This window comes from Thermobia domestica, chromosome 5, assembly GCF_964235325.1.
Source record: "Thermobia domestica chromosome 5, izTheDome1.hap1.1, whole genome shotgun sequence".
NCBI classification, from domain to species: domain Eukaryota; kingdom Metazoa; phylum Arthropoda; class Insecta; order Zygentoma; family Lepismatidae; genus Thermobia; species Thermobia domestica.
The window spans coordinates 94,176,626-94,195,851 of NC_137458.1; the positions used below are offsets into that span (position 1 = coordinate 94,176,626).

General features: G+C 34.6%; 1 protein-coding gene across 4 annotated transcripts in view; it reads right to left on the reverse strand.

The window, feature by feature from the left end:
• The window catches only part of mv (lysosomal-trafficking regulator mauve), a 282,285-nt gene that overhangs the window by 248,091 nt on the left and 14,968 nt on the right, over window positions 1-19,226 (reverse strand). For all 4 annotated transcript variants that reach the window (XM_081758816.1, XM_081758815.1, XM_081758813.1 and 1 more), the window contains exons 2-4: window positions 19,080-19,219; window positions 16,029-16,114; window positions 1,793-1,958 (exon numbers count right to left, since the gene is read on the reverse strand). In XM_081758816.1, coding sequence (XP_081614942.1) covers window positions 1,793-1,958; window positions 16,029-16,114; window positions 19,080-19,157 — 330 coding nt within the window. In that variant the 5' untranslated portion in view covers window positions 19,158-19,219. The remainder of the gene's footprint in view (window positions 1-1,792; window positions 1,959-16,028; window positions 16,115-19,079; window positions 19,220-19,226) is intronic.

Genomic DNA, 19,226 nt, shown 5'->3' on the forward strand with positions numbered 1-19,226 from the left:
ATCTATTATTAAACAACTGTAACAATACCGTAAATAAAGTTTGGTAAAAACAATGATTAATTATTTTTAGAACACTTAAAATTGAAGAAGAATCTTCAGATCATAAAATTAATGTTAAGTTTCTACATTTTATCCTGTAATAACTGTAATTAACTATATCATTACCAGAAACTATAGTTTAAACAAGTCTTCAATTTATTAATAAATCATAGTAAAATTTACTAATAGTCGCTACAGGATACATATTGTACAATTGATTATAGGAGTGTGTACTATCTATTCGTAACAAAATTTATTCATAGTGGTATAGCATATATTAATTCTAATATAAAAAAATAAATTTATATAAATAAATATTAATATTATTGACTAAAAATCTTGTTCTATATTATTTATCTCATTCAATACTCCACTACATTACCTTTTCAAATATATTTATTGATCAGTCATTTTCTCACTTTATACATTATTATTTCACGACATATAGGAAAGACAACGCTATTAGAATTAAATATTCAGGCCTGCAAAGATTTTGCAGCATGACACATGTTATGCGAGATAAGTCAATCTAATGGCTTGATTACAAAACCATTAGTTGTTTCGTCCTGTCACGTACAGATTTTGTACAATCGATGCATTTATAATATAGTACCTAGCGTATCTTTTATTAGAAGTACTGCTTTCATTCACATCTAATAAACGGGATTTTAAATTCCTAAACATGTGTTTTTCCTGTAATGTATTTCTTTGGAACCGGATACTCTATTATTATTACCAGTATTATTATTATTTTTATTTATTTATTAATTTTCGATAAGAGCGTCAATACATCTTCGACTATTCATATTGTGACCTTGAAAACCGTTGGGTCATCTGCTTCATAGCTTGTTTTAGACAAGCAATCGTGATTTCAGTGATAACACGTTCATTTCGTATTTCCAATAAATATTTATTAATATTACTACATATTTTAGCGCTCTAAATATCACACTTGCTACATTAAATATTAAATTGATACACAATATATACATTTCATAGTTATATTGAGCATTGCACAGGTACAAGATGTTCACTTCACCGTTATTAACTTGTACTTGCACAGAAAAGGTGCTCCTGTAGCCAATGACTACAGTTTCCTTTTGTCTAATAACATGAACCTCAGTCCTCTATCATCTGGACCGTAAAAGCCTAATAAATCCCTTCTATAAGGGCCTAATACCTTTATATATGCCTGCACTTCACAGTGACTAAACCCGATACCATTATATATGGCTTGTTCCCGAACAGAGATAGGCAGGCATCGAACCTTTACCTTCGGCCTTCAATGAATATTTTATAGCGGATTTCGTTATATTTTGTTGTTGATAGTCAGTGTTACACAACTTGAAACTTAATGTTTATTACAAATTAGTAGACCATTAAATACTGCGTGTAGTCATTTTAGAAAATCCTTTTGTGATACGGAAAAATGGTCGATAGATTTGAAATTAGCACACCAAAATTAGGTACGAATCGATTTCACTTTTTGCCAAAAACAAGTTTCAATTCGCAGACCTGTGATATTAGCACTACATTCCCGCTTCAACACAGCATTTTCTATTAAGCGTTACATGTATGGAAAATCTGCATGAAAATTCGCTGGAGGGCATATTTTATCTTGAATTTCGCTCTAGAATTTATCTCAAAATTACGAATTAAGATTTTTTCTCTATTTGGATGTAAACACTAGTTTTCTATTTCAATATTATGGTAATTCTACAAGCAACTGAAAACAGATGTAGAATGATTGTACCTGTACACCAAGAAGGTTTAAGGCAACCAGGCATCGCCATCCTTGACCCGAAAGAAGGTGCCTCTGTACGGGACGGAGGTCTTCGTTATCTCCGGGTACGTAACAGATCTGATGAACATCTGCAACAAGCTGGCATCCAATTAGCGTACTTGCTGCACCCGGAGAACTGAAAATTTGAGATTAAAACAATAATAAGTATAATAATAAGTAAGCTTTACAATAAAAGAAAACACTGAAATGTTAACGATAAACAAACATTGATTTTTTAAAGCGGTGTTACATACATGGAACATTTTTCTTTAAAATAAAACTACTTCGATTAAAATGAGTATTTCAAGGGCAGGACGGGAAAGAGGATCAAAATATATGCCAAAAATAGGGTGCCTCAGAAACCTTTCAAGTAAGGGGAGTAAAACTTAGTATATATATATATAACCTTCTTATTGGTATATAAATAAGTAGCCACGTGTTCCAGAGTTCTTAGAAAGTTCCGTTTCTAAGGAGAAGAGGGAGGAGGCAGTTTCTATGTTATTCTTAATGCATAAAAATAACACTGATATTGTTTGTTTTATCATTATGGGAAAACAGGTGAACCGTTTGGATGAATTTTTGAGCATAATTAGCACTTGACTCGAGCTGGGCTTTTATCATGTCACTCACGAAAATTCATATTCTAAGGGGTAGAGGAATTCAAAATTTATGACAAAAATATGTATCTCACGAACTCTTCAAATTACGCAGATGGAACCTGTTACATAAAACCCTTATCGAAAGTAAGCTGAGACGTGTCCCAGTGTTTTCGAAAAATCTGCCTCGAAAGGAATTACTACCTTTTCTGTAGTATTTCGTATTTATAAAATGGCAAAAGTAGGGGCATGCTTGAACCGTTTAAACTTAATGTTTAAACATAACTTGGGTTGATTTGAGTATTTATCATTTGTTCTACACTTGGGCTGAAATCTGTATTCTGGGATTAGGATTCGGAATTAGATTTCTGGGCTTTCGACATCTATGGCCAAGTTACCCCATTACGCATGAGGATGGCGTCCCTCGGCGATCACACTACAAGAAGAATGGAAAGGAAGGAAGGAAGCGGTCTTGGATCTATATGTTAGGTACTATCTCGATATTTGTCTGCTATGAATGAAGAAAACCTCACTCAAAACGGCTGGCCTGAAAAAGCTTTTATACTTTTTCGCACTGGGAATCGAACCCGGGACCGCTCGCACCAAAGACAAGAGCGTTAGCGACTACGCTACGCGAGCCACTAAATCCGTATTCTAAAGGAAGAGGAGGTAGATTATCACAGACAATATCGGCCGAAGCGTTTGAAAGGATTTTTAAAAGATACTTAGCACTTGAGTCGAGTTGGGATTCTATCTCTTCATTTCGATTCAAATACACATCCCAAGGGGCATAGAAAACAAGAGCTGAAATAAATCTTTCATATACAGTATATGCCATAAATCAATTCTTCTCATTAAGAACTGGTATTTGATCTAATGTTAATACTGTAAATAAGAAGAAAAATATATTTTGCAAAGAAAAAGCTATTCTTGATTAGAAGCACCTTACTACTAAAAGATTTTACATTCGTGGTATTATTTTAATCATACTGAGTGCGGATAACTTGAAATCACATATTTATATTCATGGGTCATTCCATCTAAAATCACCTAATTTTAAATCATGACCGTGCTTCAATGTCTCAGATTCTATTCATTTTTTTTCATACATAAATACCAATGAAATTATGCTAAATTATTTTTTTCAGATTTTTTAGATGAGACATGGGCCGGGGAGAAATTTTTGAAAAATGTGAATTTGGCGCCAATTTCACTTTTCGGCACTCAGCATCATGGAACTAAAATTACCATAACTTCCTTATTTTTTTAAGTTATTCGGTTTATCCAGGTGTCAAATGAAAGCTAAATATTTGCTGTTTCGGAAGATCCTAAGAAACCTTGCAAAAGGTTACAATGTCAAACATTAATGGACATACAAAGCAAATTTTAGGATTCTTTTTTACAAATTGTGCCATTGCTTGAAAGCTACAACTATGAAACGTTTAAAAATTTTTATACATTCATCTTAGGATGGACATTATATGGTTACAAAATAAAAAGGGTATGTTTTTTATTTACATATACGGAAATATACAGGGATTAGACAAAAAAAAAAAATCTAAAAACACTTCATACAGGACACGTAAGTTTGGCCCTCCACTGTACAACGCGTGATGCGGTTGCCGATTCTCTTCCGTCAGCAGTAACCAATTTACCTGTGAGTTTCGTGGTGTGAAAGTGGTGCGGTAAAATGGGCGACCTGACAGACTTCCAAAGAGGCATGTTCGTTGATGCGAACAATGGCGAACATTGTGGGGGGTATCGAAAGGCACTGTGTCCACTGTCACGAGGGCATACACAATTCATAGGCAAACGACGTCTGCAAAGCACAACAGTGGTCGAAAAACAATCCTGTCAGATAGGGACCGGAGGGCATTAAAATGGATTGTAGCAGGTAAAAAGACCACTGCAATGAAAATTACGTCTGAACTCAATTCCGGCCTACAGAACCCGGTTTCATCGAAAACAGTGCGACGGGAACTTCATAAAATGAAAATTCATGGCAGGGCCGCTATCGCCAAACCCCTGGTAACAGCAGTAAATGCAATGAGATGTATCCAGTGGTGCAGCGACCACAAGGCGTGGACTCATCAGCAGTGAAAACAAGTAATATGGTCCGATGAATCGACCTTCACTTTGTTTCCAACAACCGGTCGTGTTTACGTATGGAGAACACTGTCGCAGGCCTATGATACAGACTGTCTGCTCCCAACTGTAAACCATGGAGGTGGTTCTGTTACAGTATGGGCAGTGATATCGTGGTTTTCTGCAGGTCCCATCATAGCCCTGCATGGAATGATGAATGCTAAGACGTATGAGGCCATTTTCGGAGACCAGGTTCTACCCATAGCCCAAATATTGTTCCCTGATGGTGATGACATCTACCAAGATGATTTGGCACCCTGTCACGCTGCAAAAACGGTGAAATCATGGTTTGAGGAGCATGACCAGGAGCTATCACACCTCACCTGGATCCCACAATCACTAGATCTGAACATCATTGAGCCATTGTGGTCTGAGTTAGAAAGGCGTGTTCGGTCTCATTACCCTCCACCAGCATCCCTTAAGGAACGAGCATGTTTTGAAGAAACAATGGTACAAAATTCCACACACCACGATTCAGGAGCTGTACACGTCCATTCCACGTCAGATCCAAGCTGTTTTGAACGCAAAAGGAGGCCCCACACCATACTAGGTATGATTTTGACACTTTTGCAAACGTTTTAGATTTTTTGTCGAACCCCTGTACAGTTTTAGGTTTTGTTACAAATTGTGTCATTGCTCATAAGTTACCACTAAACATTTGAAACATTTTTTATAGAATCATTTTAGCACATACATGATATGGTTAAAAAATAAAAAGGGTGCTTTTGGTATTTTTGTATTTTACATGTACGGAAATACGCAGTTTTAGTGTTGTTGACAGATTATGCCATTCCTCTGAAGTGACAACTGTCACACTTTGAAACTTTTTCAAATAATCATCTTAGTAAATAATAGGTATTGTTAAAAATTAAACTGCTATACTGTGTAGTTATGGTATTATCATGTTATTATTATTATTATTATTATTATTATTTTGTACTTTAACCATGCCTTTCTTTTTTTTCGCAATTGTACCATTGTTTACAAGTTAACTACCAAACTTTTGTAACTTTTTATAGAATTAGTTTGTATTTACTTGATATGGTTAAATAACAAAAGGGGTGGCCTTTTTTAATAATAATTTTGTGGTTTTGTGAATTGAAAATGTAGGCCTAGCAATAAAAGGGGCTGAGTGATTATTACAAAACCCATCAACTAAAATAAGAAATATGAGACTAATGTGCATAGATAAAAACAATAAACATACATACCGGTAATACTTCTCAGAATTACACAGATTTACATACAAAATGTTGTGTCCTATATTTCACAATTCATTGTTTTCACTGATGATATGATGTCTTTTGTAATTTAGCTTTCAATTACGAAAAGTCCGGGCTGATTGGTTTGCAAGAGATGGAACAGGAACTTCCCTGATGATATTTTCAAAAGGTACCAAACAAAAGTCTTCATGGTCTGACCAGTAGAATGTAGAAGGCCCAGAGCGATTCATGAATTGCAATCTGGCGTCTCTCTCACTTTCACTACCCTTTACTGCTTTCCCTATCCACCTATTATTGTAAATGACTGCATAATATTTTCTGATGTTATTTGTTGCAAGTAATAATTATCAAGCCATTTCTCTTCTGTCATCCTATAAAATCCTTTCAAATATCCTATTAGCAAGACTGACCCCCTACGCAGATGAAATTATTGGAGATTATCAGTGCGGATTTAGACGAAATCGATCAACTATCGACCAAATATTTACCATTCGCCAAATACTCGAAAAGAAGTGGAAATACAATACCCCGATACATCAACTATTTATTGATTTTAGGAAAGCATTCGACTCGGTTAGGAGTAAAACATTATACAACGTTCTTACAAAACTTGGAATACCGAGAAAGCTAATTAGATTAATTAAGATATGTTTAAATGAATCCCAAAGTAAAATCCGGGTAGGAAAATGTTTGTCCACGAGCTTTCACGTCGAAAATGGCCTCAAACAAGGAGATGCGTTGTCGCCATTATTATTCAAATTTGTTCTGGAATACACTATAAGGAAAATCAAAGATAGCAACCAGAGCCTAGAGTTGAACGGTATTCACCAGGTTATGGCATATGCTGATGATGTAAATTTAATAAGGGACGATATGAGAACAATAGAAGGAAATGCAGATATCTTATTAAACGCTTGCAGGGACAAGGGTTTCGAAGTAAATGCAGAGAAAACTAAATACATGGAAGTGCGTCGGGACCGTAATACGGCAAATTATGGATGCGTTAAAATATTAAATAATACTTTTGATAAAGTGGATACTTTCAAATATCTAGGATCAATATTAACGTGTGCTACAAATTTCTAACTGGAATGATTTAGTATCTTAGAAACTTTTTATACTTGGGGGAAGAGCGTAGCTCATCTGAAATTTGTAACACCGTGTATTTAGACAACTCAAGGATGAATTTAACTAATCATCTTAGGATAAGAAATGAAATAATACATTTCTTTTGGATATTTTCGACATCACACCACAAGCTATTAGGATTCGAAATGGTTTTAACTATAGAAATCTACTACATCGTAATGGCACAGAAACTTAACCATTATGATTATCCAACATCGTAAATAGATGCAGTGCTCACAGGTAGTTCAGTTCAGTTCACCTCCAAACGATGTCCTTCCACTATCCGATCTTCATACCAACTCCCCAGTTCTCTCTCCGTCCTCAACCAGCATAACCCCTTTAGGGGATTCAGATGCTTCCTGGTTGTGGCGTAGAGCTTAGCTCAGGTCTCCTTCTGCAATCTCTTACTTAGTTATTTCCGTATAGGAAAACTTCCTATAATTGTGGTATGATGCCGAAGTTATCTATTTTTATTTTTTCTAAACAGTTTGAATATCACTTCCTTGTTTTATAATAAACAACATAAATTTAAAAAACACATGTAAGGATTTTGGGTACTTTACAATATTAACAGACGAAAATCATATTCACGAAGAAATTAAAAGCAGGGAATTCGTGTTACTATTCGGTTCAAAATTTCTTGTTGTCGCGAATTCTGTTGAGGAATTTGAAGCGTAAAATATATAAAACGATAATCATGCATGTTGTTCTGCATGGTTGCGAAAGATGGTCGCTTACTCTGAGGGAAGGACATAGACTGAAAGAACAAGATCCTGAGACGAATATTCGGACCCAAGGGGAACGAGAATGGGGAATGGCGGAAATTTCATAACGAGGAACTACATATTTATACGGTTTACCCAACATTGTTAGAGTCATCAAATGTAGGAGGCTTAGGTGGGCAGGTCATGTAGCTAGAATGGAAGTAGAAACGCTTTCAAAGTCTTGAATGGAAGACCAATCGGAAAACGACCATTAGGAAGACCTAGGCGCAGATGGGAGGACAATATTAAGATGGATCTCGCAGAGACAGGAACACAAAGTAGAAACTGGATCCAACTGGCTAAGGATAGAAGTCAGTGGAGAGCTTTTGTGAACGCGGCACTGAACCTCCGGGTTCCACAGGTCATAGAGTTAGTTAGTTTAGAGTTAGTTATATGTAGCAACTCTTTTTTTATTGGAACTCCAACAGATGTGTTAAAACATATGTTAGAATCAGAAAGTCGTTTTACAAGCAATGCTGTTCTGTTAATGGTCTAAAATATTAATTTTTCCTGGTTCATGGTACCGTACAAGCTTGATTGTAGCGTTCATGTAGAAATTCTCTGCTGGCTGCAACATCTGATGTAGGTGTAAAAAATACTTGAATACCTCTGATGTTTTCTTTGGCAAAGTTAAATAAATCTTGAGGGCTAAGAATCAGTCCCTCTGTAGTTCTCTGTAGGCTTGCCCTTGTTGCTAGCCTGCTTAGTGTTCCGCCACACCATCACATGGATTTTTTCCATGACTGGTACCGAAGAAATGCCATTCAGCTATGAGTCCATGGTCATCTTCATGACTACACAAATTTATGAAGTTTTTGTAGTTCTTATATTGCGCAGAACTGCCATCACTAAAATATACAATGGGTTTGATATGTGATAATTGTTTTTGAAAAGTGAAAAATGTGTTAGTATCGTGAGTGACGCAGTCACTAATAAAACAGAATGACTTGTTTAAAATTTCTTCACTTGATATGTAATAGATCACAAATGGGTGTAATGTTGCTTGTATATTGTGCCAGTGAAAACATTGGGCAGGATCTTGAAGAACATAGGTATAATTTCAGCAAAATCCGAGAATCAAGCAGGTTTTGTCATTTAAGTTGTTTTTCATATACTTAAGATAACGGCTTTGTGCTCTTGTAATGTAATGGTGTTTAGTAAGAGCTTCAAGTTCCTCAAGCAGCATATCGACAGTCATCTACTGATTTGTTTAATATTTCTATTGTTGATCTATCAATATGGAACCATTGTTTGAACTCAATATTGTCTCTGAATTTAAAATATTCCAACTCATTTAGATAATCATGGAACAAATATGGATCAGGACAGTTAGGACAACGGTGAAGCATACATTCTTCAAAGGATATATCACATACTAGTTTCTGGAGTGGCTAGTAGCTCTTGGTAAGGAATTGTCAGATTAATGCTTTGCTTCATAAGTTTAACATTTTGATGATAAATGCAGATACATACTGAATGAATGCCACGAATGTTTACGGTTACACACTCTTTTGGGCGCAATTCACAAAACTGAGAATCCAATTTTATCTTCTGGATTCTTCTCTTTGTATTCAAAATAAACATATGTGCAATATGTTTTTAGTTTTACTTCTCGTTTTCCATTTTCACCTGGAATTGACACACAATTCTTTGTGTTAGATGAAATTCTACTTATTTCATCTGCATAATAAAATTATTTTGCCTCTCCTCACAACATCTTCACCTAGCATATATCCCTTCTTATCTGTCTTTCCTAGAACTCCATCCTCCTGTAGTATTTTTCTAGCTTTTCTAACCAAATGTTCTGTAACTCTAAAGAAACTAACTGTTTTTTGTATGGTCCATGATTCTGGGACAAGTGTTTGTTTTCATTGATGCTATTCACTACATACAATTATTATTATCATTATTATTATTAATAATAATAATAAATACCAAAAGCACCCTTTTTATAATTTTAACCATATCAGTATGTGCTAAGATGAATGTATAAAAAAAAGTTCCAAACGTTTTATAGTTGTAGCTTTCGAGCAATGGCAAAAATTCAGATTTTTAAATGGTTTTCGAGAAAATGGCGGCCAAACATGGTCTTAATGAAATTTCCAGCTCTTCATTATACTATAACGAAGGATGTAATAATCAGAAATGCAAGTCCTTTACATTTTCAAGAGACCTTATGGAGTAGGTTTCGATGCTAGAAGCAGATGGTTGATTTGGCTCGTGAGGACAGAAATAAAAGTGTTTGAAGTTAGCAAAATTTTCATTAACGTTGGCAACACTGCAAGTGAATTGCGCTATTCCTATTAGACCAACAGACGAATTTTGCCCCTCCACCGAAACATACTACTTTATATTCTTCCGACTATGGCGATTATGTTACTAAGTACGCTCGTTTCTCTACAATAAAACTTTTAATTTGACATGTTTTTCAGTTTTTCGAGCAATCCGAGAGAAGGCTGTATACCGAAGAAGAAATTGTTTTAGCAAGAAGAAAAAATACGGGTTTAATAATATTGCATGTAGATCCCATATTAAAAAAATGAATGAAATCTGAGATTATGATGGGGATCAATTGTGTTTTGCCTGGATGATTTGAAATGGAAACGGTCATACGAAATGTGCTGCTTTTGTTTTTAGTGGCATTGATTTAAACATTATCGGAAAGATCACTGTTCATCTCAGCGACTCCGAAAACTATGGATTCGACACTAATATGGCTTATTTTTGATCAATTTTATGTATTTTCCTTTCTCCCCTCCTCCAAGATGCGGGACTGAATTTGAATGTAAATGGGATCGGAAGTGTCACTGTCCCTCTCAGCGACCCCAAAAACTATGGATTATACACTATTATCAGCCATTTTCGATTATTTTTAAATGTCTCCCCCTCCTCCATGTTGCGGGGCACGCCATCGGAAGTGTCACCGTTCATCTTATCTGAAAACTATGGATTCGACACTAATATGAGTTAGTTTTGATAAGTTTTATGTTTTCTCTTTCCCCTCCCCCAAGATGTGGGGCTGAATTTGGATTAAACGGAATCGTAAATGTCACTGTTCATGTCAGCGACCCCGAAAACTATGGATCTGACACTAATATGGGTTATTTTGATAATTTTATGTATTTTTCTTTTCCCCTCCCCAAGTTGCGGTGCCGAATTTGGATTTAATCAGCATCAGAAGTATCACTGTGCATCTCAGCGACCCCAAAAACTATAGATTCGACACTAATATTGGTTGTTTACGATCATTTTTAATTTTCCTCCTTCTCCTTCCTCCCCTAAGGCACACTATAAAAGTGGTATGACAAAACCATCTCAGGTGTGAACCTCATCTATGATGAAATTTTCATCGAGATCGGTCGGGTGGTTGAAGAGTGATGAAGTCAGAAAGACAGTTACATTCACTTTTATTTTATATATAAATATATGTATCTCCCTCCTCCTCCTCCCCTTCCCCTAAGTTGCACTGTCAAAGTAAAATAGTAAAAATCATCACAGGCCCGAACCTCATCTATGCTGAAAATTTGATCGAGATCGGCTGGGTGGTTCAAGAGTTAAGTTTTAATTATTTTTATATATATCTCCCCTCTCCTCTCCTTCCCCTAAGGCATATCGTCAAAGTGATATGATAAAAAAAAAAACATCCCAGGGCCGAACCTAGTCTATGTTGAAAATTTGATCAAGATCGGTTCTGTGGTTAAAGAGTTGTTAAATTTTATTTATTTTCATATAAGTCCACCTCCCCTCGGTTCTACCGTCAAGGTGAAATTATAAAGAACTTTCTAGTCCCAAACCTGTATCTATGTTGAAAATTTGATCGAGTTCAGTCGGGTGGTTCAAGAGTTATTAGTTTTCATTTCTTTTTATGTATATCTCCCCCTTCCCTCCATAATGTTCTACCGTCAAAATGATATGATAAAATCCACCCCAGGTACGAACTCATCTATGCTGAAAATTTGATTGAGATTGGTCGGGTGGTTTGAAAGTGATGAAGTCACAAAGACAGTCACTTTTATTTTTATTTTTTGGCATATTTCTCCCCCTCCCCTTTACCCTAAGTTGTGCCGTCGAAATAAAATTACAAAATCGCCCCAGGTTCGAACCTCATCTATGTTTAAAATTTGATCGAGATCGGTTCTGTGGTTAAAGAGTTGTTAAATTTTATTTATTTTCATATAAGTCCACCTCCCCTTGGTTCTACCGTCAAGGTGAAATTATAAATAACTTTCTAATCCCAAACCTGTATCTATGTTGAAAATTTGATTGAGATCGGTCGGGTGGTTCAAAAGTTATTAAGTAACAAACCTATTCACTTTTGTTTTTATCAACGAACTTAAAAAGTTCGTTACTGAATTCTCTATGTCTGTGTGTCTATCTGTCTGTCCGTCTGTCTGGTATTTGCGATTTTTTTGGATTCCGGAAAATTTTCCATTCTAAAAAAATTTCAGTAATCAAGTAACAATTCCTCAATATTCATAAAGTTGATTGAATTCATGTATAGAAATGTTAAAAGTGAAAGATCGTTTAAAGAATCTGAAAATTTTCATGGCTCAGACAATTTTCAGTACTATGTAGGAACAAGTGCTACAATTTTTCATGAATCAAAATATTTTCTGTCTTATATGGAAAAATTGAAGAACTTTTTACGAGTCGGAAAATTTTCATCATTTTGAAGCAAAAAGTAAAACAACTTTTTGTAAATCGGAAAGTTTTATTGCTCTGTAGAAACAAGTGGATAAAACTTCATAATCCGGACAATTTTGGATATTACATATAGTGATGTTAGGTGGAAAATTTTCCACTATATTTAACTGCACATAGAGCTACAAAATTGAATTTCTTTATAGGAAAGTTAGTCAGCAACAAATTATAATTTTCCAAATAGCTTTCGGGAACCGGAAAATTTTCTAATATTTCTAGTTGGGAAGTAAAATTTTACACAGTGTTTCTTTCTCTGTCTTCCTCTGCGAGCTCCTTCGTTGCTGAGCGGTTAGCATACGCGCCTTTCTCTCTCTCTCTCTATGTGTGTGTGTGTGTATGCACAGTACAGAGAACATACATCGAGTTTGTAGAGTACAAATATCCCATTCTATTATTTAAAATTTCAATTTATTAAAAGTCATGAATATTTTCCGATTCATAAAAACATATTCCACTTATTCCTACATCGTTGTTTAGCCGTAAAATTTATTGGTAATAAATATTGTCTTAAAAAGTATCAAGAAGTAGAAATCTAACGATTCTTCATTTCAAAAATGTTTCAAAAACTTCAATGCGTTCTTCCCTCAGAATCCACCTTTGATTTTACAATATTAGATTTCGTCAGTTTAATACGCATAAGACGGTTTTCTCATAGTTTTACTACTTTTATAGATTTACATACTGCAACATTTATAAATAAGTAGATATAATATAAAGTGCCTACTGTAAATTTTTGACTATCAAAAGCTTTACTATTAGCGCTACGTTCTAAAAGCAACAAGTAATTTCATCTTAATTTACAAAATATATAACATTTCTTTTATTTATATATATATATATATATATATATATATATATATATATATATATATATATATATATATATATATATATATATATGTACTTGTTCTTTCGAATCGTCATTATTTCTAATACATTTTATACATAATAATGGTAGTTTTACAATCAATCAATCAATCAATCAATCACTCACTCAGTCTATCTCTCTCTCTCTCACTCACTCACTCTCTCTCTCACTCTCACTCACCAACCAAACCAAAAAAATTCAAGATAGTTCCGTCCACCAGCAAACTCATGGCAACCATATTCTGGGGTCGACGAAGTGTACTGCTCATTGATTTTATGGCCCGTGGAGACACAATTAATGCTAATGCGTATATTGTGAAACATTAAAGAAATTACGGCGGGCAATACAAAATCGACGGCGAGGTCTGTTGTCTACAGGCGTCATTATCCTTCATGACAATGCCAGGCCCCATGCAGCTGCGAAAACCCAACAACTTCTGCAGCAATTCAAGTGGGAAACCTTCGGCCATCCACCGTAAAGCCCGGACTTGGCCCCTTCGAATTTTCATCTCTTTACGAAGCTGAAAGACTTTCTGGCGGGAAAAAGATTTGACAGCGATGAAGAACTTAAACGAGGCGTGACTACGTATCTCAATACACTGGCGGCAGAGGACTATGACGCTGGAATACAAAAGCTCGTCACACGGTATGACAAATGCCTCAATTTGCTTGGTGATTATGTGGAGAAGTAGTGTAAAGTATGCTCTTTCCAATAAAAATGTGTAAAATTTGTTAGTATGTACTACTGTGTCTTTATTGCACAAACGGATACCACTTTCCGGATGGCCCTCATATTAGAAAATTTTCTGGTTTCCGGAAGCTAATTGGAAAATGATAATTTGTTGCTAACTAGCTTTCTTCTACAGAATTGAATTTTATAGCTGAATGTGTAGTAAAGATAGTGGAAAATTTTCCACCTAACATCACTATACATAATATCCAAAATTGTCCGGATTATGAAAAGTTTTTTCACTTGTTTCTACATCGTGATGAAAATTTTCCGATTCATGAAAATTCCTTTCAGTTGTTTCTACAGAGCAATAAAACTTTACGATTCAAAAAAAGTTGTTTTACTTGTTGCATCAAAATGATGAAAATTTTCCGACTTATAAAAAGTTCTTCAATTTTCCCATACAAGACAGAAAATATTTCGATTCATGAAAAAATGTTTCACTTGTTCCTACATAGTACTGAAAATTGTCTGAGCCATGAAAATTTTCAGATTCTTTAAACGATCTTTCACTTTTTTAACATTTCTATACATAAATTCAATCAATTTTATGAATATTGAGGAATTGTTACTTGATCACTGATATTTGTTAAGAACGGAATATTTTCCGGAAAAATATAGAAGAAAATTTTCCACATCACATTATGGCTAAACAACGATGTAGGAATAAGTGGAGTATGTTTTTATACATCGGAAAATTTTCATCACTGTTCTTACCGTTCCCGAGATATTGGTCAAAAAATGACGAATTTCCAGAGACTTAAGGAGCCATATCTCGGGAACCGTAAGTCATACAGAGATCATATTAGTGTTGATCAACATCTAAAAGGATGGTAAATATTTTGGCACCAAACAGTAACCGGTGGCCACTGTCCAACTGGCCTCTGGTTTGGCCAATGGCCAGTGGCCACCAATTAATATCTGTACCAAAATGTTTACCTTCCTCTTAGGTTTGATTAACACCAATATCATCTCTCTATGACTTACCGTTCCCTTGATATTGGCCAAAAGTGGCCAATTTCTAGATATTTAACGAGTCATAGCTCGGGAACCATAAGTTGTAGAGAGATTATATTGATGTTGATCAATACCTAAGAGGATGGAAAAGATTTTGGTACCAAATAGTAACAGGTGGCCAATGTCCAACTGGACCACTGATTTGGCCAGTGGCCAGTTGGATAGTGGTCATCAATTAATATCGGTACGAAAATGTTTAACATTTTATTAGGGATTGATTAACACCAATATCATCTCTCTATGACTTACTTGTCCCGTGATATTGGCCAAAAGATAGTTCCTATTACGGGAGATTTAAGGAGCCAAATCTCAGGAACCGTAAGTCACACAGAGATCATATTGATGTTGATCAATGCCTAAGAGGATGGTGAACATTTTAATACCAAATAGTAACCAGTGCCCACTGATTAGCTGTCTACTGGCCAACTGGCCACCGTTCCCCAGGTGTCGGCAAAAAAGTTCAAATTTGCCTTTATTACCCGGGATGAACTTGAACAAGTGAACACAGTTTCATAAATCTCCCATCTTTCCTTAATCATTAGCCACAAACGGCCCTCATTTAGAAGTTTTATAAACAAATTATAAATTTATTAGTTTTATAAAAATCACTAATTAGGATTACTAGTTTATATGTGGACAACGTACTTATTGTTGGCTTTTATATATATATATATATATATATATATAATTTCGTCACATTTTATCTTCTAAATTACGTTCACAAAAAATGGAAGAATAAAAAAATCTAAATAATTTAGAAAAAGAACAAAGTTGCAGGAAACTTGAGCAATTTAATTATTATTGCAATGAAAACTAAAGAGGCTAATATTCCTATGTTATTAACAAACTAGTTCATTAACTTAAGGAACCCACAAGTTCATCGTCGCAAAAATGAAGCGAGCTAGTATATTCTATTACGTGCCAAAGTAATCTACCAAAATTACTATTATTCACTATTTTAATAACAAACTTTTATTACTCTTTTATCTTCTTCTTAATCTCTCTAACAGTAATGATTATAACGTGATTACTTACCAGAAACACAATATGTCCTCGACATTTCTTCCTTCCTTCACTTGTGCCAGAAATTCTCCAAGAAACACATCCAGCCATGCTGACTTCTACAACAGAAAATTTGTAATAAAATATTAATCTTGAACTTACTTAAGCACCCCTATAATTAAATTTTTGGTGTACATTTCACCGACTTCTTATTGTCATCCTCAGTACTGACCTTTTGAGAAAATTTTTACGTTAAATCATGGACAATTATTACCGGTAACCGTGAACATAACCCTGAATTTGTTTTTCTTCAAGAATCCACCTGAAGGGTTCATGTACTTCAATATTACACAATCAACGGGCTAATGTCACGCCTTTCGTTACTACATTCAGGGAAAAAGAAAAAAACTTATTTTAAATCTGCATCCATAATTATAGTCCTTTGTTGGAGGTCTTACCTTTGTTAGAGTTTCCGAAAAAAAATCGCATTATAAATTACTCCCTGCTTTTACTTTCGAGCGACGATAGGAGAAAAGAAAATTAGGATTTAGATTTCTGGGCTGTCGGCATCTAAAGCCATTTAGCCCGTCACGTATATGAGGGACGACGTCCCTCGGCGAGCACACTATCCGATGAAAGGGAAGGAAGGAAGCGGCCTGGAACCGTTATGTTAGAATGTTACATACTATCCTGGCGCCTGGTGTGAATGAGGGAAACCCAGGAAAAACATCACTCAAGATGGCTGGCCTGAAAAAGCTGTTACACTTTTTCGACCGAGTGTCGCCACCGGGAATCGAACCCGGAGACAAAATACGGCGATTGTGAAAAAATTGAATTCGAAATTTTAAAGGATTTACAAGTTATATGTTATTAATTTTTAATGTGTGTTCATCCTTCCGCGTTCTGGTATTTGTACACTCGCCTGGAGGCCATATCGTTCAAGGTATCCACACGAAATTTTATTTTCTTTGGAGATGAGATTCGAATTTTCATCCCACCCCCAAATAAGAGTACTTTAATCAAAGGTTAAAATAAAAAATTGCAAATTTCTCGAAAACGGCTATAAAGACTTTGCTAACATTTTATATACCAACAATTCATTAACACACTCATAATGTGGTATAAGTAATCTGTCTACTGAAAATGAAGATGGAGTAGTGAACTCTTGGGGGTAAATTCTCTTCGCATGATTTTCTCAAAACGACTCATGCGATTTGGTCCATATTTCTTAAATAAGTGTTTCATTATTAACCTGACAATATGGTATAATTCATTTATCTTGAAAAATTCACAAGAAGTAAATTACCCTTAAGGGGCGAGTTTTGTTAAGATAATTTCTCAAAAACAACTCAGATTTTATTCATATTTGATAAATAAAACTTCAATAAATAACTTTACAATACGGGATGTAATTTCTCATGAAAAAATCCACAAGGGGTTTACCCAATGAGGTAAGCTTCTTTTGGGACGATTTTCTGAAAAAGGATGGGTGATTTTGTTCCTATTTCAATATTTTATTAATAATGCTATAATGACGTGTAATTTGTTTTCATGAAAATATCCACAAGAGGTACTTAAAAAGAAAGTTTAAAGAACTGAATACAAATCATACAATTCTCTTGATACTTCATAAACAAACGTTTCATTAATAATCGATATCTGGCAAAAATTATTTCTCATGAAAGAATGCACGGGGTAGAAGGTTTAATGCAGTGACCTGCACCTTTTATTTATTTTCTGATCTTCAGTGTCCGTTTTCACCTTTGTAAGAATTGTTTTAAAACAGGCTTGCACTCACACCAATGTCCAATACTAACTCCAACATTCATGTATTTACGAAAGGCGGATCCAAGTTCTTAGCATGCAATCAAATGTTTAGTTTTGAATGTTCTTCGTTACAACCTTGTACTCACACTTAGTGAAATTCGAAACTAATTTTATAAAAGAATATATATATTTTTTTAATGAAAAAAGTAGAACAACTTTCTGTATGCAGATTCTGAGTTAACAAAATATCTTTTTATATTCCAAGAGTAACCCTTCATAAGAGTTTCTCCACGGACAGATATGTTTTCAGTAACGTGAGTTCACGAGTCAATGTAAAAATTCCCTAGCAGACTCGTACCGAGGATGGCGACACGACTTTTTCGAAACGTATACTAAAAATTGCTTAAGTTAGTTCCAGACTAAAATTTCATTATCAAATCCTATCAATTTGTTAAGTAAAAGTTTAATTAAGTTGCTTTTTTGCGTCTACTAGCGATCCCACAGTGGATATTTAAATCAATATGCTGCCTCCCTCAGTTCACTTAAATTTTAAAAGTGTATTAAATTAACGTTACCTTTTAAAACTCCTCTGCTTTTACATAGAATTCAAATAGAATCAAACGTGACCTTCACACACCTCAAACTCACTTTCTTTCCCCTACCACATGACGCGTGAACACGTCAAAACAGTTAACTTGTGGAAGAAAAAAAGTTTGATTTTCTCTTTCTTAAGGTTACATTAACGTTTTTAATATATATATATATATATATATATATATATATATATATATATATATATATATATATATATATATATATATATATATATATATATATATATATATATATATATATAATTTTCTTAGATCATAAATATCTAACACTGTAAATGCAAAAATATTAATCAACAAATTTTACAATATTACCACAAGTGATCAACTCTTCGTGTTTTCTGCTTTCCATAGAACATTAATGACGTTACGTTTTACTACATAGGCCATAAATTGTCAGTCACATATATATACTAGAAAGTTAATAGATATGGATACAGCTGGTTTCTTTCTATAGTTTTGTTCTATTAGCCATAAATAGGAAAACAATTTGTCAAAAATTAAAATTTACGAAAATCCACTGAAAAATAAACCAGTCTTTACTGTTCTATTGAAACATTTAGTAACACCTATACTCTACAAGTCACAGATGATTTTACTGGAAACTAGTGAAACAAATAAGAAAGACGGGAAAATCACAAGAAAACATATAAATGTCATGTCTGTCCAGCACAAAATCAACTAGTATCCTTAATATACAACTCACCTGGCAAGATACATTATCGGCTTGAACAAAACGATCCCAGAGTTCTTGAATTTTCGCCGAGGAGGAAGAATGAGGCATTTCGACAGACTCTCAGACGGTGTTAAATGTTATCAAGATTTGCATCTTCAACTCTTCCTTACCTAAAGA